The sequence below is a fragment of the Sebastes umbrosus genome, chromosome 12 (assembly GCF_015220745.1).
Source record: "Sebastes umbrosus isolate fSebUmb1 chromosome 12, fSebUmb1.pri, whole genome shotgun sequence".
NCBI classification, from domain to species: Eukaryota; Metazoa; Chordata; class Actinopteri; order Perciformes; family Sebastidae; genus Sebastes; species Sebastes umbrosus.
The window spans coordinates 24,341,613-24,364,246 of NC_051280.1; the positions used below are offsets into that span (position 1 = coordinate 24,341,613).

A 22,634-nucleotide genomic window follows, 5' to 3' on the forward strand; every position below is an offset into this window, starting at 1 on the left:
CTAAATCATGTTCATGGAGAGACCTTCGTCTGGTCAGCTAACATTACTGCCAAGCAGCTGAAATATAGAGATATTGTGGTTTTAGCTGACGTGTGTCGCCTCACTGTTATGAGCGATGCTCGTTCAGGTATATTTAGAGCGAGCAAGCGCGAGCCCGACGCTGACTTTCGTTGATTTCACGGCCACAGGTGTCGCTGTTAAGAAGCATTTCTGAAAGTTACAAATAGTCCCTTTAACTAAAGGAAAGCATAGGGAAGGAAATAACTAAATAAATGAGCAAGGAACATAATTAATTCTAATAATAATTAAACTAATCATAACAGTTATATATATATATATATATATACAACGATAGAGTCGGGGGTGGTGGTTGGTTGGCATTGCTAAATAATAAAACCAAACTGGAAGAGGTTGTTTTAGGAACATATCTAAATCATGGATGTATTAAAATAAAGATCTACATCATCTAAAAGCTGCATTTGTCGCTCCTAGTGACACCTCTTTCTCTCTCAAGTCTGATTGGTCGGCGCAAAGAGTGACGCGTTTCACCCGCGACTCTCAACATGCAGTGGATTGTATACATGATGCTCAGTGCTCTGCTGCAGACTGAGAGCTAAACAGCTAAACAGCCAAACAGCTAAACAGCCAAACAGCCAGACATCGTGTCATAAGTTAAAAGTGCATTCACTGTCGAGGCAGTAGACGTGGTAGACGTTTATCAGACCATAGTTCATCCCACTGAGGAGGTACAATGAGATGAACGAGGCAGTAACGGTAAGACATGTTGATGCTACAGCTAGCAGCTCACAGGTGTTGTGTTAGTAAACATGTTCGCTCATTCAGCTAGAGGTATCTGCTTGGAAACACGTGTCAAGAGGAAACTTAGCAGACTGGTAAACCTGTGAGCCTGGAGGAACCCAAATATGAATGTTAACGACTCACAAACTGAGCTGTGCTGCAAAAAGCTTTGACAACCTTTGAAGCTGCATTGATTCAGGTCTTCCAGGTCTCTCAGGTCTCTCAGCTGCTGGACTCTACTAATATCTGTGTGTAAATAAATAGTGAACGCGACTGTCTACTGTTTTGTGTAGCTTTAAACGAAGCTCTAAGTAGCTGGTTGCATTGGTGGAAGAAGTATTCAGATCCTTCACTCAAGTAGAAGTACTTTCTATGCAGCAGCAGTGTGTGTGTGTGTAGGTATATATATGTATATGTGTGTATATATACAATATATGTGTACTGTGTATATATATCTATAGATATATATACAGTCAGGGAATGAAATTAGCATCTGCCACCTGCCAATTACAGGGTAAATGTTGGCAGTGGCAGGTTTTCCTTATATTAAGAAATATTATTTTTAAAAAGCAATTACTAAATTAAATATAATTAGAGATTAAGGTTACATGATATATTCCATAATTCTATGGTCTGGTACCACTGACTCAGTATTTACAATTTTAAAGTGTTCTACCTACTGTAGATGTCAGAAGTGGCAGACGGTAGAAATGTTCAGCGACCTGCCACTGTGGCAGGAGAGGAAACAACTTAATTTCAGACCCTGCATACAGTATATGTGTGTATATATATGGTAGCTATTACATACATGTAGTGCAGTAAAAACTACAATATTTCTTGCTGAAGAGTAGTGGAGTACAAGTATGAAATAGAAATTTGAAATACTTAAAGTACAGGTGTCTTTAAACTAGGGATGCACCGATCCGACTTTTTCAGTCCTGATACTGATACCTGGGCTTTGGGTGTTGGCCGATACTGAGTACCGATCCGATAGCAGTGTTTGATTAATAATCTGTATGCCTCACTGTGTGGGAGTGACTGGGATCATTCTTTAATGTGTAAGGCAACATCTGACTTGACTTAAACATTACTTTCCCAACAAATGAATACATATAAATTTACTGAATTGTTCTTTACGTTCCTGAAATCGTACACCAGCAACATGGCAAAAAATCTTCAAAATTACCAGGAATTACAATTCAAGTATAAACCTTTTTTTATTGCATCAACAAACTGGTAAAAACTTAAACAGGAACTAAAGTTCCACTATATAATGTATATAGTATATAAACATAGAATTGAATTGAATAGATCGGCCCCATTGCCACCGATAACCGATCCAGCTAATTGAGTCAGTATCGGCCTGATGTCCGATCCGGTATTGATGCATCCCTACTTAAAAGTATACTTAAATACAGGTATCGAGTAATTGTACTTAGGTATATTCCACCACTGTCTAGTTAACTACACATTTCAGAAACAAACTCATCTGCTTACCAGGCAAACTATACATAACTTTTTTTAAAAGTGAGATGAAAATGTGTAGGAGCCCTGACTATAATAATACATCCATTCTGTATTGCAGCAGTTGTTCAGGCTTGGCATTACTCTACCGAAGAAGCCGTCAGAAGCGGAAGCAAATTCTAGGACAGCTGAGTAAGCGTTGAAAATCCTGTCAAGGTGTGTGGGTGAGCCGACAGATACATCAGGATCCAACGCGAGTACTCACCTTTCCACTTAAAGTCTACACCGGCTCAGCTGGTAGCAGCTGACCTGATGTTTCAGCTGGGTTCCATATGCATCCAGCAGCTGAAAGGATACCCACAACCCCATGCTCTCATGTGACCCTCCATCGTTCACTCTGATCAGTCTCTCCCAGATGCACCGAACGCAGAGCCACAAAGCAAAATGCCTCAAGAGAAAAAAGCGATTCCTGTCTTCAGTCAAGGGAGTTTCTCATCTCTCCAGGCGTGCCAAGAGACGCTTGTGTTGTAAAATACAGCTTTGGATGTGGAGGAAACGGAGGGAGAAATGCCGTTTTGGGTTATTCAGAGTAAAGAAAAGAGCTTGTGGGATCAGCTCCAGCCCCTGCCTCAGCTTAGAGACACAATCACAGAACAATAAAGTCCCAACATACCACACATCACACCTAGAAAATTCAGTCAGAACAACAGCTCTTGTGTCACCTCTCAGATGTGATAATGGAGATTCAGAAGACACGCTCAGTGGGCAGAATTGTCTGCTGAAGCTGTGTGAATCTGTCATTGTGTCAGAAACGTTCACTGCTTCCAGTTCCTTGGCGAACCTGGTTATGGACACAAATTTTTCTGCGGGTAACATCAGTCAAACCGTGCTAGCAGCGATGGTGCCGTCTCAGAAAACTGAAACTTTGGTACAGCTCAGTGAACATACCCACCATTTAAAACGTTCTCACACTGTCAAACCCCTGTTGAGTACAGAGAGCGATGCATGTGGGTTAACTACACATTTTAAAGAACCAAGGACAATGGTACCAGCTCAAAGGCTCGAGGCTGACGGCCCATCAGGACAATTCACTACTGTCACTCCAGGTCAGGACCAGGCTACAAACAGAGACACTGATGAGAGAATCACTAGTAAAAAGACTTCTCAAACTGATGTCAGCCTTCTAACAAAGGACATCCACGGTAAATATTATTTCACTTTTGTCATTTTCCCCTATTTTTTAAATTTTTACATGTCTGTTTTCACAGCTATTTGAGATGACAATGTTTCCACGTTTCTTTAGAATTTCTTGATGACTGCTACAGAATATATGGAAGTTTCATCCCATTACAAAAGAGAGACGTGTTGAGACATCTGGAGAGCAAGTTTAACACAGATTTCAGCGACAGGTAAATCTTTGTTGCCAAATCTTTAAACTCTACAGCGTGTGGCTGGTATTGTTTTCACCTTGTGAGTCTGTGTGTGTCATCATGGCAATATGTGGTCCTGGTTTACACCTACTGTAGCAGGAACTACCACAGAAGCGGTTTTGAGTGTCAGGTGTCTATACTGTATGTCTGTGTTTGTCTGTTTGTGGACAGATTTTGTTAACGTAATAGAGTCACAAAACTCTACAGGTATGTAGTTGAGGTCAAAATGAAGGCAGAGTTCGAAGATGGGTGAGGTCCGAGCAAGGGCCCAAGGAAGTAGGGGGGTAGTAAATGGGGAAGAGGGTATTGGACCCCCCACTTTTCACCCCTGTCCTGTTGCTCCTGGTGTGATCCCATCACAAGATGGTCTCTAGTTTTTTAGTTGTATTGATTTTTTAAAGGTGTTTAGAAGTGGACCATCCAGAGTGGTATCTGTCATGATTTTATCCCTGGACCAATTGTATTGTATTTTTCTACCTGTGCAGAAAAAAGGTCATCTTCTCAGAAGTTACCAAATACCGAACTGTGGTGGTTCAGAAGCCTGTTCCCTCCTTCCAGGTGGTCTACAAGAAACACACACTGACACTGGATGACTTGTCCACACTGGCAGATCAGAACTGGCTCAACGACCAGGTCATCATCTAACACACCAAGACTTTCAATTTTCATGCAGATTTTTTTGAGTGGAACGATTTATGTGATGAAGAAAAGCCTGAATGTAACTAATATGTATTTTTCTTCTTTCTGCTTAAGGTCATGAACATGTATGGAGAATTAATTATGGAGTCTGCCCACCACAAGGTAATCTTAAATTCTACATAGATAGCATATTTGTTTCTTCTTTTCTAGTTATAATTGGAACACCAGATGGTTGACATTTTTACCTGCGAGTGTTATTGAAATATTGCCAGCTATTAAAGGAATGTTTTGACATTTTGAGCAATGCGTATATAATCACTTTCTTGCCGAAAGTTAGATGAAAAGATGTCTGTTTGCTAAATATGAAACTACAGCCAGCAGCCAGTCATCTTAGAATAACATAAAGACTGGAAACGGGGGAAACAACTAGCCCGGCTCTGTATGTGCTAGGACTGTCGCAATATCAGATTTTCACTACACAATTATTGTGGCCAAAAGAATTTACAATAACAATATTATCGCGATATCTATAGAAAAGTTCAAATTCATCTTTTTTTCTTGTACCTTTCTCTTTTTTGGCAAAAGAATTACACTCAAAATACGAGTGTAGAGAGATAGAGAGAGAGTCTGTTACCATAACTGTACAAAAAACAGTTTATATCTCGTTCGTGTAATCCATACTAAAGCCTAAGTGTGAAAATGACCAGTTGTGGTTTTACAAGGCGGGATATATGCGGGACTATTTCTCGGTCGGACGTAGCGATTTCTTGGAGAGTTGTCATCACTGTGAGGTTGCCAGGCAACCAGTGGATACAAGGGTTTTACCACACTATTCCTTTAGTTAATCAATACTTGCATATAATCGCACTTGCATAAACTATAACTACTGGAAAACAAAAGAAGTCAGAAAGGTATGACATAGTTTTCCTGCCTTTTATAAATGGTTATTGTTAACATAAAATAGATTCAGAAAGTGACAGCATGTTTATTTATATTGCAAATGTTACAAATCTATACTCCATTCAAATCGCCACTGACAGGCAGTTGCTGTTTACCGTGATGACGCTGCCACCTTGTGGTTTTCCGCCGCGCCCTCGCAATATGCGCGTTCATGAGCAAGTTGCAGTATGTTTTTTAAATCATGTTATATAGCCTCCAGAATAATATCAATGTTTTAAAAATGCCCGTTGTTCTCCTTTAACTTGCACAGGCCTAAATGTACATTTTTTATCTCCCTTTGTCCCCACTCTTAGGTCCATTTTCTCAACAGCTTCTTCCACAAACAGCTCATGACCAGAGGATATGATGGTGTTAAGAGATGGACGAAGCAGGTTAGGTCTAAGATGGAATTGGTGTGATGATTTCTGTGTTTCTAATATAGATGGCTATTGTTGTGTGTAGATTTTTGAAAAAACAAGTCTGCATGATCAAATTATTATGAGATTGACTTAAATGAAAAGAAAGCAGAGTGATGACTATGACATTTTTATGACATACTCTGATACTGTGAAATGTTATGGTATATTAGGACTTTTTTATTACTTTTGTTTTATGACATACTATACTAAGACTTTTATATGGCATGCTATACTATTACTATTTTTATGGCTATACTATTACTATACTACTCCTATTATTACTACTACTGTACTATAAGGGTGACCCCGAAGAGTCGACTATTCAACTATTCGATCTACGGAGCCTGATTCGACGGCCAATCTCACAGTTTAATCGTCTTGGTAACGGGAAAATGTGGTAATGAAACAAAGACTCATAATACCAACATAAGGCTGATAGTGTTTCAACTTAAAAGAATATGTCTACATTTATTAATCAGAGCACCCACTTACATAAGAGCATACCACTATCAGAGCACTAAATATCTTTATGAACGATTCTCTACAATTGCGGCACTATAATAATAATAATGTCTTTTTATGGCATACTATACTATGACCTTTTATGGCACACTAGAATATCACTTTTTTATAACATTATTTCATGACTTTTTTATGACTTTTTTTATTACACACTATACTATGACTTTTTCATGGCATACTATACTATAATGTTTATTTTATGATTTTTTTATGACATACTTTACTATACTTTTTTATGACTTTTTTGAGTGGCTTTAACCCCATCTTTCTTGCACAGGTGGATTTGTTTTCTAAGAGTTTACTTTTGGTGCCCATCCACCTGGAGGTTCACTGGTGTTTGGTGACAGCTGACATAGTCAAGAAGAAGATCTGCCTTTACGACTCTCAAGGGAACGCACTCCAGAAGGTTGCAAGGGTAATTTCATCTATTTTTTTTTTTTGTCTCTCTAACATACTCTCTGTACTTAAACGTTTCAGTTGCTTTTCCTGCAGTAAGTTCTTTAAGTAATTTTAAAACTATTTTCCTTTATGCTTTGCATATGATAGAACATCCTGAAATACTTGATGACGGAAGCAAAAGAGAAGAAGCAAACAGATTTTTTAAGTGGATGGGTCGTGTCATTCAATGAGGTATGTTCTGTTGGTGTTATAGCCCGTAATGGTACACTGCCAAAGCTAGTGGCACAAAGGACTACAACAGATCTGATGTGATGTTTTGTCTCCCCCTGCTGTCCTTTACAGATAATCCCACAACAGACCAATGAAAATGACTGTGGAGTTTTTGTCTTGGAGGTACCAACATGCTTCCCAAGCTCAATATGCATGATTTCAGTCATTATGGTGTCTAATTGTTTGAACTCATTACATACTAACTCTATTTTCTATCTCCTTTACAGTATTCTAGATGCCTTGCTCTGTCAAATCCTCTGCAATTTTCACAGAAGGACATACCAAAGATACGCAAGAGGATCTACAAAGAGCTCTGTGACTGTAAGCTCCATGATCAGTGCTGACGACTATCTTACAGTTGTATGTATGTATTGCTGATATTATGTGCTGTTTCTGATTAGGGTAGGAAATCACCAGTCCACACTTGTCTCTTTTTAGGCCCTCATTAGCAGCTCTACAACAGCCTTAAGGCCCTGACACACCAAGCCGACGGTTGGCTATCGGACAGTTTGGGGCAGTCGGTGAGCGTCTTGTCAATCTAGTTTTTGCGGTGTGTCCCACAGCGTCGGCTCTAGTCTGCCCGTGTCGGAGGCTTTTCGGACAATTTACCATGTTGAATCAGCGGCGGAGCTCGTCACTGAGAGAAATCACCCTGATTGGCAGTTCAGCTTAAGCGAATCAGTGCACGAGAAGAGAGTTAACGTACGTGCTAACTGACCGTCGGCTTTAGACTTTACAGTGTGTTCAAATGCTACCGGTCAGCCAAGACAAAGGCGACGTGAGGAGACGCAACAGTCGGCTTTTATCGTCGCTAGTTCTTCGATGTCTGCTTGGTGTGCCTGGGCCTTTGCAGCACTGTGAGTGCCATGGCTGGCCCCCGTAGGAGTGTCTTATATCAGGTGCACTGTCGCTAAATCATAATCCTTGGATGATTACTGTATTTATATGATCAATATTTAATCAGGCATGTTATTTAAGAAAGAGATCCATATGTTCCTGTTCGGGATGTTAATTTGGAATTTCTTTTGTAACCGATATCCGTCCCTTGTTTACCGACTATCAACCGTTAACCGACAAGATTAGTGCGTTTCATGCAGGTGTCGCGCAAAACAGACAACTGAGTCCCCAGTTCACCCGTCCGGGAGAGTTACTGTAGCAGCCACGACGCTGCGTTTATTGTCGTGGACACATGCAGCCACTTTCCCACATCTACAGTGCACCAACAGAGCCTTACCGAATGGACTGCCTGTCAAAATGGATCTAATCTGTCAGGGTCCTCGTCTGTGTTTAAGTGTGTTACTTATTTTCTGATATCTGTACACCTTATTTGCACATTTAATAAGTCAAATTTTGCTTCCATTGACATTTGTTTGCATCATAGTTTACCTGTTAGCACCAGATGACTGAATAGAAGCTACCGGTATGTGTATTTTGTTTGTAAAGAAAGTTAGGTTGTCACACTGGAATCAGTGTCCAAAGTATTATTATTTTGTTTGTCTGCAAAATAGAAATATGTTTATAAAGTTTTAAATAAAAGCAGAATGTTTCCAAACATTTCACAAAGTTTATTTTATGTTTTCACCATACAGATCAGGTTCTATATGCACTGCATACAAAATGCACTTTCATGAAAAAAAGTCATATTATAGTATGTCGAAAAAATTCCTGAAAAAAAAGACCTAGTATAGTATGTTGGAAAAATTCCTGAAAAAAAAGTCATATTATAGTATGTTGAAGAAATTTGTGAAAAAAAGTCATATTATAGTATGTCGAAAAAATTCCTGAAAAAAAGTCATAGTATAGTATGTGGAAAAATTCATAAAAAAAGTCATAGTATAGTATGTGGAAAAATTCATAAAAAAAGTCATAGTATAGTATGTCGAAAGAATTCATGGAAAAAGTCATAGTATAGAATGTCGAAAAAAGTCATAAAAAAAGTCATAGTATAGTATGTCGAAAAAATTCATGAAAAAAGTCATAGTATAGTATGTCGAAAAAAATCATGAAAAAAGTCCTAGTATAGTATGGCGAAAAAAAGGCACAGTATAGTATGTCAAAAGAATTCGTGAAAAAAAGTCATATTATAGTATGTCTAAAAAATTCATGAAAAAAAAGACCTAGTATAGTATGTCTAAAAAATTCATGAAAAAAAAGTCATAGTACAGTATGTCGAAAGAATTCATGAAAAAAAGTCATAGTATAGTCTGTGGAAAAATACATGAAAAAAGTCATAGTATAGAATGTCTAAAAAATTCCTGAAAAAAAAGACCTAGTATAGTATGTCGAAAAAAATCCTAAAAAAAGTCATAGTATAGTATGTTGAAAAAATTCATGAAATATAATCATAGTATAGAATGTAGAAAAATTTCATGAAATATATTGATAGTATGGAATGTCGAAAAAATTCATAAGTCATAGTATAGCATGTCGAAAAAAATCATGAAAAAAAGTCATAGTATAGTATGTCGGAAAAATTCATGAAAAAAAAAGTCATATTATAGTGTGGTGAAAAAATTCATTTAGAAAAAGTCACAGTATAGTATGTCGAAAAAATTAATGAAAAAAAGACGTAGTATAACATGTCGAAAAATGTCCTGAAAAAAAGTCATATTATAATATGTCAAAAAAATTCATGAAAAAAGTCATAGTATAGCATGTTGAAAAATGTCCTGAAAAAAAGTCATATTATAATATGTCAAAAAAAATCATGAAAAAAAGTCCTAGTATAGTATGTTGAAAAAATTCATGAAAAAAAGTCATATTATAGTGTGGTGAAAAAATTCATAAAAAAAAGTCACAGTATAGTTTGTCGAAACATTTCCTGAAAAAAAGTCACAGTATAGTCTGTTGAAAAAATTCATGAACAAAAGTAATATTATAGTATGTCGAACAATTTCATGAAAAAAGTCATAGTATAGCATGTCGAAAAATCTCACCAAAAAAAGTCACAGTATAGTATGTCGAAAAAATTCATGAAAAAGTCATAGTATGTCACATACTATGACTTTTTTTTAGTCTTTCGCCATATTATACTATGACTTTTTTTCCGACCTACTATCTATTACATTTTTCAAATTTTAATTTATATGACTTTTTTTGCATTTTCTTTGACATACTAAACTATGACTTTTTTTACATACTATGTATGAAATTTTTCAATTCTTTCAACGTACTATACTATGACTTTTTTTTCGAGATCACATACTCTGACATTTTTGCATTTTTCAACATACTATACTATGATGTTTTTTTAGATATACTATTACATTTCTTTAATTTTTTCCGCATACTATACTATGAATTTTAAATTGACTTTTTTTGCATTTTTTTCAACATCCTACACAATGACTCTTTGCATTTCTGTCAACGTAATTTATTATGACTTTTTTTCAACATCCTATACTATGCCCTTTTTTGATGTTAATCGACATACTATACTTTGACTTTTTTGCATTTTTTCGACATACTTCACTGACTTTTGTTTTCGACATACTATATTCTGACTTTTTTTCGATACACTATACTTTTTTGCGATTTTTGTGACATTTTTAAGACACACTATACTATAATTTTTCATCATTTATGACACTTTTGAGTGGCTTTAGCCCCATATTTCTTGCACAGTTGGATTTGTTTCGTAACAGTTTACTTTTGGTGCCCATCCCCCTTAAGTTTCACTGGTTGCAAAGGTGTTTTTAATGTTTTAAATAAAAGCAGATAATTTCTATTTCTACATTTCACGTTCATGTTTTAAGTTTATTTTATGTTTTCATCGTACAGATCAGGTTCTGTATGCACTGCATGCAGCATAGCCTTTATCATTTATATTAGGCTACATACATATTTGTAAATACACAACTTCCTAGCTATAGATATAGGTATTTTTTTCATATCCAGTAGATTGTAACTGTATGTGAGTGTGTCCCTGAACAGTTATAAAACATATACTGATTAGAAAAGTGTTCCAGATAAAACGTGGAAATTTAAGGCACAAGACAAACTCTAAAGTGTGGCTTTCAGTATGAGAACCAGATAAAATGTATAAATATACTGTATGGAGCAATTAGTATTCATTACTATATAGTTCTGTTCACAACAGACACACTTCTATTACTGGCATTGTCAGTACACTAGATACACTAGGTTCCTGATAACACATTACATGATTTTTGGGTACCAAATTTGTTCAATTTTACTCCAGTGTGACCATCTACCTGGATCAAGTTTAGTCTCGTTTGACAATCAAGGGTCTAATCGTTGACGTTGAATCCCCACTCAATTTCTGGCTCATCGTCCATACGCATCAGAAGGTAGGACGCCAACTGGAAGAGGTTCTGCCATAGGCCCAAGAAGAGGTACAGGTAGAAGTCACTAATGTCCATTTGGCAGTGTATCCCTGAGTAATTGATATCACACACGCACTCAAAACTGTTCACATAGTTGACGCAGAAGCCTCCGTTCATACATGGGTCTGAGGCACATTCATCCACATCTTTCTCACACCTGGAAGGAAACATAAGGACAGAAGCGTTATAGAACAAAAACAAGAAATAGTAAAACATAACTCTAGAAAGTTAGGGCTATCCCAAACAAACTGACAGAGCGTTTATCTGCCACAAGAGGCACTGTGGTTAAGCCATAGTGGTGGTGGGCCATTGTAATAGTTGTGAGGGAGAAAATAGTGTAGTGAAAGTAATTGACACAATTTAAAATCCAAATGGGAGACTTAATCCTGCAGTAATATATTTTTGGCCACTTGAGGGCAGCAGGAACAAGCTCCAGTGACATAGTATTATCTTTTAGGTTGATATGTGAATTTGTTAGCAAACAGTGTCTTATTTGCACATAGCATTTATTTGAAGTCGTGCATCTGGCCACTTGATCAATGTAAGGCAAATATTCACTCTTTTTTTAGCTCTGTTTTTGGTCTCCACTAAATCCTGTGGGAAATATCTGGACCTTTAGCTGCTAAACGTTTCACTGTGTTCACCAGATGGTTGCTAATTTTGTCTGTCTGCAGTTTGGTGCTCAACAGGTAGCATACAGTGAGTTTTTAGAGCTGTTTTCAGCAAAAGCTGCATCTAAAATGAACACTGATGAGAGCGTTGAGAGTGAACGAAGACAGACAAGTTGCTGGCCGTAAAACCAAAACAATGAGCTGAACTACAGAGTTGGGTAATCATTTTCTGTGAGTTTGTCAATTCAAACGATTCATCCATCCATTATCTGTAACCACTTATCCTATTGGGGGTTCAAAGTTAATATAACAAAATTGACGATAGCAGATTTAAGAACAGACCTGGCTGGTTTTTGTCAACCTTTCCTGGCTCATGACCCTGATTTTAGGTCCCAAGTTTCTCATCTGTAGAGGTATTTACAAATTAATTTACTGGCAATTATGCTGTGTTTAAAACCAAGAAAATTATTCCAATTAATTTAATTTTCAAAATGTATCACAGATTTATCGATATATCAAATCTGAGTGGCCTTTTCTGAATATCTAGTGACCCCATGTGGGGCCATTAGGTGCTGAACTCCAGTGTTAAAAAACCTCTAGGTCAGCAAAGAGGATTAAATATTAATATGCATGTCTTACCACTGTCCCGTGAAACCAGGCAGGCAGTAACAGGCGTTGTCTGCTTCAGAGCAGTTCCCTCCGTTAAAGCAGTTGTAGTTCCATCTTGTACCCGTGCATGTTGATACAGGCAGCTGAGGAAGTCTTAACAGATAAAAGAACACAACAATAAATGACAATGCCCTTTCAGATTGGCACAGGTGGATTTAATATTTAGTGGGATAGTGAAACAATGGAAATGTGTTCATTTTTAGTATTTAACGTAAAAACACTTACGGATTGGTCTCAATGTACCACGGGATTTCAGGAATTTTCTGCCTGTAAGAGACCAGTTTATATTATATATATAGATATATGCTACTTTAAGCTTGGTGTCACAGAGATATTTATAAACTCTGGAAGAACTCACTCGCAGTATTGGCCCGTCAGATTATGAGGGCAGAGGCACGCGTAGCTCTTGAAACCTTTGAGGCAAATGGCGCCTTTGCTGCAATTGTTGTTTTCACACATGTCAACTTCCACTTCACACTGTTTACCGCGGTACTCCGGCTCACACACACACTTGAATCCCTCAGGTAGGTCGATGCAGTCGCCGTGGATGCAGGGGCTGGAGATGCAGGTGTCTGTCGGGTCTTGACACAGTGGCCCTTTCCACTCAATGGGACATGTGCAATGGTGCAGGTCAAACAGGTCCTCACACACACCTTCGTTATTACAAGGGTTGGGTTCGCACACATTGGCTCCCCAGCAGCCGTAACGCAGGGCAGCGTTGCCGTTTATCCTCTCAAACTGCTCCTCCTGAGGTCTGGGGAAGTTCAACTCTGTGTCCAGGTGGAAAGGGAGAGGAAGGCCTCCGATCTCCACCAGGCCCAGACAGCCAGACAGGTTCACTCCGCTGTCCAGACTCAGTCCCCCCAGGAAAATGTCTGCTCCCTCCTTAAGAAAATCCACGTTCGTCACAGCTGTTTTGAATACGCTTAGCTCCTTCTTGCCTCCATCCACAGCCATGATCCACCTGGAGGTCGAGAGTGTCTGGTACTCCGTGCTGAGCTCCACAGTGTGCCACTCTCCATCACTGATTGGATCCTTGCTTTGAACTGTCACCTTGCGGGAATCCTTGTCAGCCCCCGCCTGGAGCTCCATGACCACATGAGAGTCCAGGAGGGAGACGGTGAGGTAGTCCGAGTCCTTTTGTGCATGCAGTAAGGTGGCAGCGGACTGTCTTGAGCGGAAGCTGAGGGAGACACTGCTGAGGCTGCGCTTGATCTTCCCATTGCTCCGGTAGTGCAAAATACTGCTGTCAACCCGAAATGTCACGTTGGACAAACCTGAAGGAGAGAAATGGAAGAGACTTAATGAAGTGAAATGAAATTTTACTATTTACTGTAATTTTTCCATTCATTTAATCTATTCGCCATTCTTATTATAATCATCCCTGCTGAACCTTAAAGCCTCTGAAAACTTAGTTTCAAATCTTAAAGAGTAACTTAACACCAGGCTGTAAAGCGATTACTGCTCTCGTTTCAAGCCTGTTGCATCTGTAGCCACGCCCACTGGTGATGTCACAGTGTCCTAAAGTACACCTGTACATCACTATAGGAAGACAAAAAGTTAAACCAAGAGGTCATCAAAATCAAGCTTTTCAGGGTGTATTAAGTTAGTCTTTAAGATTTTTCGCATAACATTAAATACTCGTGTCTAATAGCAAACAATCATCTTTGTTATTATTTATGTTTGCATGAAAATCTGCTTCATCCGGACTGTGTGATTTGATTTTATTAAACTTGACTTGCGGTTGCCTGGCAAACTAAGCAATAACCCGACAACTGTGATCACGCTTTGATGAAAGCATTGCTCAATGGTATTATGTGAAGTCATCTTTTTCCAACTGAGCCCAGTGAGAAGAGCACGGACAAAAATCAATATGAATATAAAAAAAAAAGTAAAAACTGTTCCAACTTTGGCAAAACATTGTGTGTTCATGTAGGTACCCATCGGTCAAAGTACCAAGTTAATTTTAAAAATAAGTTTCATGGGTTTAACTGTTTAAATAGAGCAGTTTAAAACATTATTGTCTGTTTGTCTGCACAACAGACAAAACAAACCATGGGTAAACAGCATATTGTTCATCTATTGGGTGATTGGCGGTGACGTGACATCGAGGAATCCACAAAACAACAGAGGAAAAAGGCTTCCAAAATGTCTCAGTAATAACACAAAGAGAAAAAGAGGAGAGCTGGCGTTGAATGCAGAAAAGTGAGAAAACAAATTGTAAACGTGTGCAAAATACAACCACTTGATGGCATGGAAAACTCAGGAAAAAAAAGGCTTGAACTGGCAGCTACTCTGGATCAACGGCTCCCCTCCTTTTCTCTTTGTGAACATGTGACATCTCCATGAAGACTTGTCATCATAAACTCCCACAGGCACTTGGCGGTAGACTTAATCTGACCGGGGATTACCACGTCTTAGAGGAATCCTATGTGGGATCCCTGCCTCAACTCTGTCCCCTCTGTAATCAGCCTCGCTGTAATTAATCAGTGCCCGCGCACTGCAGAGAGTCCCTCCAGTGGATACAAACCAAGACCGGAAATGGGCTTATACATTTATTATGGATCCTTTTTCTTGGCAATGTCTTTACGTGTCAGGGTGGATGTACACATTATACTATTCATAGCATGGATCCTATCCCTTTCCATTCTTAGAAAGCCACTTAGACTTTTTTAGCCCATGTATTTTTAAGACAATGTTCTTTCCAGGACAGGAATAGTGCAATAACAGGTCCTCATCTCAAGACACTCACACTCAAAGCCCTGAGAGCGGGGTTGGCAAACAGTAGCGGCGGGGCAGGGAGAGAGCTCGCACCATTTCACTTCCTCACAGCGCTGCCCTGCGGTGTTGGGGGGGCAGTTACAGATGAAATCGTCCCACATGGAGTAACACACTCCGCCGTTGAGACAGGGGTTGACCTAATGAAGAGAAAACAAACCCGAGTAAATCAAGCCTATTGCCTCCAGTGTCCTCATTATTAGTGCAGATAAGGAATGAAAATGTGTTACAAGCTCATTAAAGACAACATAATGACTCACAGCACAGGCATTGTCACTGCTGCATCCTTGTGCAACATTGATGAGTTGCTCCAGGCTGTAAGATCCCACTGGAGTTGCAATGGCATAGAACTGCAGTCGTTTGCTGTTAATCCTCAGATCCTGGACACATCCTTTAAAGTAGCCACCAAACGAGGCAGAAGCCCTTGAGTCTGGTAGTCCGCCAACAAAAACCAGATCCCCGGGATAGGCTCGAATGGGCCTAATGGGCATAGAGCCCTGGCTCCGGGCTGACTGGAACAATGTGGCCGCCGTTCCTTCCAGCTTCACAGTCACCAGATGGAAATGTCCGTCATTGACTGCATCCCGACCAACAAGGGTCTCAAAGTTGTTGACCTGAACTTTGACCCTGCCCTCTTCCAGCCACAGACGGAGGTATTGGCTGGTGCTGTTGGCCAGGATGAGGAGCAGGCTGCTGGACTGTCTGGTGCGAATGAACATGGATGTAGTTACAGAATCACCTGGGTCATCATCCAATGAAAAGGACGCATAACTCTCCAGGTCTTTGTTTCCAAATCTTGCTGTGATATGCTCTGCATGGGCACAGGGAAGAGAGAGAAAAGGCCATGACAGTCAAACTTAAACAAGACTTCATGAACAGTGCATCTTAAAGGAATAGTATGACATTTTGTAAAATATGCTTAAACGCTTTCTAAACAGTCAGATAAGAGGATTGAAACAGTCTTATGTCTGTCCATTAAATATGAAGCTACAGCCAGCAGACGGTTAGCTTTGTTTAGCTCCATCCAGGAGTCTCCACTGGTTGCCTGGCAACTGCTCAGAGCCAAGAAATAGTCCAGCACATAACCCCCCGTAAAACGATAAATTGTCGTTTTTACATTCCGTTTCTTGTGACCAATGAGATACGACTTGTTAATAAATTAGTTTAAATCATAGACTGAATATAAAGATGGACGATGCGTCTCCACTTCCTCCAACTGTACAGAAGTGAATCCAAAATGTCCCGGATACGGGAGTTGCCTTCTTGAGATTTTGACGTCATTTGGAGCCAGAGTCTGCGCGGTAGTTATCGGGCGGTGGAACCGCAGTATCGAGGTCACCCGCCTGTACCAATCGCAAGCAAAGATCGGCCGCAGCTTGTTAGCGAGAGAGACTCACAGCTGTCAATCATGACGTCTCACTCCCTTTTTATAGCATCAAATAACTAATTAAAACCAAACTAATCAGAAAAATTAACACTTGAACGTACATCAGCGTGATAAGAACTACCTAAAATGACAGAAACCATCTTTGGGAAAAATGTATTTGATGTGTACTTTTGACTTTTTAGTTCGGTCCATGTCCCATCCGCTAACATTGAGGGGGCGGGCTTTATGACCTATACTGCAGCCAGCCACCAGGGGGCGATCAAGATGTTTTGGCTTCACTTTTAGGGAGCTGTCATGTCGTACATCTTTATATACAGTCTATGGTTTAAATATTCAGTTTCTCCCTGTTTCCGGTCTTTATACTAAGCTAACCTGCTGCTGGCTGTAGCTTCATATTTAATGGACAGACTTGAGAGTTGTATTGTACTGTATCTCTTTGCCAAAAAGCGAATAAGCGTATTTCCTGCAGCTATCAATATTATGGACCATGAACTTAATAAAAGCCTGTTTTGACAGACAGGTGAGGTTATGGACTATTTCCAGCATTGTTTTGATGATGAAGAATGCTCTCTATTCGGTGACAGGAAGCTGCCGCTGAGGAAACCAACCAACCAACTAACCAACGAAAATGCCTCTCTGTGACACGAGTCCATAAGACTCTCAGATTTGTCAAAGTGAAGGCATGCAGGGTGAGCAGCTCAAACCCACGTTTTTTTAATCCTCAGCCCAGGTGTTGCTGAATGCCTCCTAATTGCATGACTGTGTGGCTAAACATGATGCTATTTCTACTGACTCTGTAAGCTCCTTTAAAGTCTACTGACTAATTTTTTAACCTGCTTGGTGGCTCTCTTTGTAGCTAACCATTGAGATTTGTGCTCTGAGGTTGAACTTGACTTGACCTGTAGCATGTCTTTCAGTAATTCTGTTTAGACAAGTGTCATTACATTTCTACATACAGTAAATCTGTTCATACAGTTAAGCATTCGGTTTTATGCAAATCTAATCCTCATTAAAAACCTATAACAGCAATGAGAGCTACACACCATACTCAAACACATCATAACTCAGTTTCATCATCCTCGGGTAACTCTTGTCTGACATAGCCAGGCGGCAACCACCGGTTCTGAAAAGTGAAGCCAATACTGAAGTGCCTTAAACTTGCATTCTTTCTAATAGCCAGCAGGGGGCGACTCCTCTGGTTGCAAAAAGAAGTCTGATTATATAGAAGTTTATGAGAACATGACCCTACTTCTCACTTGATTTATTACATCAGTAAACATTGTAAACATGAGTTTATGGTCTCAATCGCTAGTTTCAAGTCTTCTTCAATACAGCATGATGTTCATTTAGTAAATTATGGTCCCATTTAGAGTCAAATTGGCGATAAAGCAGGGTATGATTTAGGGCGTGGCTACCTTGTGATGGACAGGTCGCTACCACGGCGTTGTTCGGTCTGAAACTAGTCCATATTTTCGTCTTACAACTTTAACCCTTTAAAAATGTCTTATTCAGCGTTCGGTTGTACATAGCTCCACCCTTTCGTGTCACTTCTGATTGCGAAAAAACAAGATGACGACGGCCAAAATGCTGAACTCGAGGCTTCAAAACCGTAGTACACAAACCCATGGGTGATGTCATGGGGACTACGTCCACTTCATATATTCTATGGTCATAGGCCATATTTTATAAATTAAATAACATGTCTTAAAGGTGTAAAGTGCTAAAAGTGGTGATGCCTCCTCAAAGCAAAAAAATAAAGTTAAACTCTTATTTCGAGAGGTAACTCAAGTTTGTTCGAGTTTTCTTGGAGGAAAGAGGCAAAAAGGAAGAAAAAATTCTGGGAACTGAACCCACTGGTTGCAATAATTTGCTGCCAGTGTGCGTGTACGTCTTACCATCTGCACAGTTGTTTCCTTCATATGGCCTGTGGCACTCACACGTGTAGCTCCTCCAGCCCTGGCTCACACAGCGCCCTCGGTTCTGACACGGGCTGTCATCGCACTTGTCTTTGTCGCTGCATCCCTCGGTGATATTTTCCTGGGCGTCTGAATCTTCTGGCACTACAGCAGGCAACACCAGAAGCGAGTCCACAAACACATCTCTGAAGCAGCCCAGAAAAGCAGGCAGGTAGTCTGCTGCTTCAACCGCTGCTCTGCCCGAACCCCAGTTCCCCCCGACTGCTCCTATGAAGAGGCTTTGACGAACTGTTCCTGGCTCGGGGAGAGCAGACGCTTGCTCAAGCAGCTGGACTTCACCCCTGGAGTCTCTGGTGCAGCCTCCTTCGGTGCAGAGCAGCCTGATGAGGCTGACCACGCCACCCAGTGATGCTTCCACTGTGTACCACTTGTTGTTGGACAAGTACTTCGGCAGCTCCTGAACCAGCGTGCTGGAGCCTTGACCTCTCAGGCTGCGCAGGCAGAGACGCCCGTCCATCAGCTCAATGCTGAGGAGCAGGTCATCCACCCTGCGTTGCAAGAGGGTGCCGACCGGCCTCGCCGTCCTGAAGCTGAACGTCACATTAAGAGGAGCCTCTGGGTCTAGAAGCCGAGTCTCTATGTACATGTAGCCTCGGGACTCAAATGAGAAGACGGTGAAGGTCTGGCATCGGGGGCCTACGAAGCCAGCAAGGCAGATGCATGTATAAGCGTGCTGATCATTGACAAGCAAGGGAGAGCATATTCCTCCATTCTCACATTGGTTGTCATCACAGCCTGAAAGTGCAGTTGTGCAGTTCTCTCCTCCATATAGGCGCCCATTTTGGCTTTGTTGGGAGCAAAGGCATCTGAAACCTCCATTGTGGCTCTCACATAGACCACCATTTTGGCATGGCTGCTGTTCACATCCGTTGATGTCCTCCTCGGAGAAAGTGCCTGGGGAGACAAATACAATCCAATATTTCCAATATCTACTATTTATAAGCTGCATGCAAATTTTAAGCACGTGTCAGTGAGGTTCAGCATACAGTCACAGATATGTGTGTATAAGCAAACTAAAGATGAGAAACCAAAACAACAAAACATAATAACTGCTTAATTTAATCTAATTTATTTTATTTTATTTTATTCTATTTAAAAAATACAGTGTAAAAAACAAAAACTAGAATGTAAATCAACTGTACAAATGCATGTTTTGTTTTACATTATACACTTGTTGGACACTTCAGCCAAAAATGTCAAAACATGACAATGATCAGGTTAGATGACAATCAGGAAAAACATATTTATTTTTTTAAACAACTTATCTTTAACTATAATGACTAACATATGATAAGCATTTGCAAATAATATCCATCTCTAATTACATACTGTATCCAAACATTACCCGCATAAAGCATCCATAATATCCACACATGCAGGCTGAATCTCAACATTGTCCTCAACAAGTCCTCCGAAATTGATAAATGTTTGGCAATGTCTTCATTTCAGGTCAAATACAGGTGGGGAGTTCTTTTGTGTGCAGCTCCATCTTCAGCTCTGCTCCTCTGTGCATGTATGTGTTAACTGATGTGCGTGGGAGCGGTGCAGGCCAGATAGAAGGGATTAGGCTAATGCACTTACAATGTGGTGGTGAAGGGAGGGGTGCATCCAGGTGGCTAATTTGAGCAACTCCAAAAATCCTCCCTAGACGGAAGTCTGATGAAAACAATGGGATGTGAGAGATAATGAACTTTACCAAAAACTGAAATTCAGTTTCTCTTTATTACAACTTCAGTAGGGAATATTCCCACAATTCAACCATAAATACTCCCTGAAAATGGACATAATCATGTTTATACACGTGGGCACAAGCACGCAAAGGTGTACTACAAGGCGTGTCCTCAATTGACTACTTTGGCTGCAGCAGTTGGCTGGACTGAGGCCCGGTCTTTCAAAGAAGTAAACTGGTACTTCTAATCTGGGAAGAACTTCTGCCGTTAAAACGTTACGGACGTCATCACTAGTAATTTACCTGAAGAGACCTGAGAGCTTTCAATTGGCTCAATAGTAATACTTACTGTTCTTTTTAGTGTTACTTGTTTTGCAGTTGCTCTGGCTCAGGTTTCTATAATTGCACGCACGGTTTGTTATGGCCCAGGATTTATAAGAGCATATGTTCATTTTGGAAGTATGTGTAAGTGCAAATATAGCCAGTGTATTTGCACACATATCTAAATCTATAGATAGACTCATAGGATAAACTTTGAGTTAAGACCAATGGTTGAATAAGTATCATATATTTTACTTAAGTAACAGTAGCCCTACCACAATTTTAAAATACTGTTACAAGTTAAATTCCTGCATTCATAACCTTACTTAAGTAAAAGTAGGTAAGTGCTATCAACAAAATAGCTAAAGTTTAATAGTAAAAGTATATCATAAAAGTACTCTATGAAGCCAAAACAGGCTCTGTCAGTGTTACATAATTATATATTATACTACTAAAGTATCATTAGTGGTGTGTTAACATGTAAGCAGCATATTAATGTTGTGACTGGCTGCATTAGAGGTAATTCTAATCATTATTATGTTGGATGGTTTCATTTACTGTATTTCACATGGTCAGGTTTTTTTAAATATTCATTTGCAAAGTACTATAACTTTAGCTGTCAGACAAATGTAGTGGAGTGAAAGGTATAATATTTTCCTTTTTGTGGAGTAAAAGTATAAAAAAACAAAACTTTAAAGTACTAATATAATAAGTAAAGTACAAGTAGGCCTACGTCAGAATTGTACTCAGGTATGCTACATACTGTATGATCATACATGTAATCACCGTATGACCCTGTAAGATCTCACTTGTAGGTCCATAACTGCACTGTGGAATATTGCACAAGCAAAAATAATAACCCATAAAGATCATCTCAAATAAAACAATGTTTAAATCATAAGTTTATGAAGGAAGGAAAATATATAAATAATTATCCTATAATTCTCACTATAAACATAAACCATCATTTAAAAAAACACGTATGTACAATATGTTTTCCTTCTCCATTTTAAAACTGTGATCATAGACAGTGTTTTCTTATAATATCGCGGATGAAAAATAAAATTTAACTAGTTGTCAGTTTTCATTGGGTCTAAAATTTGTATTTGTCTGCTTATCCATTTTTATTTTTATTATCACGCATATTCACTTAAAGCTTTCTTCGATTTGTTTTTGGTCTTTGCTTTTAATTTAAAGGTCCCATATTCAGAAACTCTGCATTCGATACAAGCTGTCAGGATTTCTGCCCATTCGTGATGTCACAAATATACAATATTTAGACCCTTGACACAATTTTAAAAGTAAACATTCTAAATGTGTCTCAGTTTATTCCTGGTTAAAGTGTATGTGAATGACATCAGCTGACAAGATGTACACATGGACCCAAGCTGTTGCCTAGCAACGCAATTCTGTTGCAATTCCGTCAAAATGTGCTAAAACGGAGCGTTTCAGACAGAGGGTAAATACAGGCATATTCAGGCTGACAGTATGAGGAAATAAAAGCTTTTTTTAAACATTAAAGTATGTAAACATGTTCTAGTAGAAACACAAAATACAAATATGAACCTGAAAATGACCATAATATTGGACCTTTAACTAGTTGTCAGAGTTTTCATTGGCTTTAAAATTTTTATTTGTCTGCTTATCCATTTTTATTTTTATTATCACGCATATTCACTTAAAGCTTTTTTCGATTTTTTTTGGTCTTTGCTTTTAATTTAAAATAATGAATACCTTGAATATTTTTGCCTTTCCTTAAGAGCTGTACTGATTAATCGATTAGTTGTCAGCAATCAAATTAATCGCCAACTATTTCGATAATCAATAAATCATTGTTTTTAAGAGAAAAAGTCAAAATTCTTGCTGCATACTTGAGTAGATGTATATAGTTGCTTTCATAGACATTATACTGTATATATGTTTATAGTTTCTTTCCACCACTGTAGAAGACTGAGTTACTGCTATTAGCTTCCAGACTACATTACCCATGATGCCCC

The 22,634-nt window shown here is 39.2% G+C and overlaps 2 protein-coding genes across 4 annotated transcripts; one reads left to right on the top strand and one right to left on the bottom strand.

Moving 5' to 3' along the window:
- Positions 1 to 525: 525 nt before the first annotated feature.
- Positions 526 to 8,437, top strand: LOC119499292 (sentrin-specific protease 5-like). 3 transcript variants are annotated; one of them, XM_037788571.1, is made up of 11 exons: positions 526 to 774; positions 2,384 to 3,464; positions 3,566 to 3,671; positions 4,178 to 4,325; positions 4,446 to 4,493; positions 5,585 to 5,662; positions 6,489 to 6,626; positions 6,758 to 6,841; positions 6,953 to 7,003; positions 7,108 to 7,201; positions 7,319 to 8,437. In XM_037788571.1, exons 2-11 carry the CDS (start codon positions 2,630 to 2,632, stop codon positions 7,327 to 7,329), a joined length of 1,593 nt encoding a protein of 530 aa, XP_037644499.1. In that variant the 5' UTR covers positions 526 to 774; positions 2,384 to 2,629; the 3' UTR covers positions 7,330 to 8,437. The 3 variants fall into 3 exon arrangements, with proteins under 3 accessions (XP_037644499.1, XP_037644497.1, XP_037644498.1); XM_037788569.1 differs by having other exon boundaries at positions 527 to 774; positions 7,108 to 8,437; XM_037788570.1 differs by having other exon boundaries at positions 527 to 774; positions 2,387 to 3,464; positions 7,108 to 8,437.
- Positions 8,438 to 10,347: 1,910 nt separating this feature from the next.
- LOC119498601 (protein crumbs homolog 1-like) lies at positions 10,348 to 21,426 on the bottom strand. The gene is made up of 8 exons (XM_037787610.1): positions 19,993 to 21,426; positions 18,567 to 19,541; positions 15,545 to 16,095; positions 15,259 to 15,424; positions 12,865 to 13,783; positions 12,732 to 12,773; positions 12,477 to 12,599; positions 10,348 to 11,383 (listed from the first exon to the last, which is right to left on the bottom strand). Exons 1-8 carry the CDS (start codon positions 20,039 to 20,041, stop codon positions 11,131 to 11,133), a joined length of 3,078 nt encoding a protein of 1,025 aa, XP_037643538.1. The 5' UTR covers positions 20,042 to 21,426; the 3' UTR covers positions 10,348 to 11,130.
- Positions 21,427 to 22,634: the final 1,208 nt, after the last annotated feature.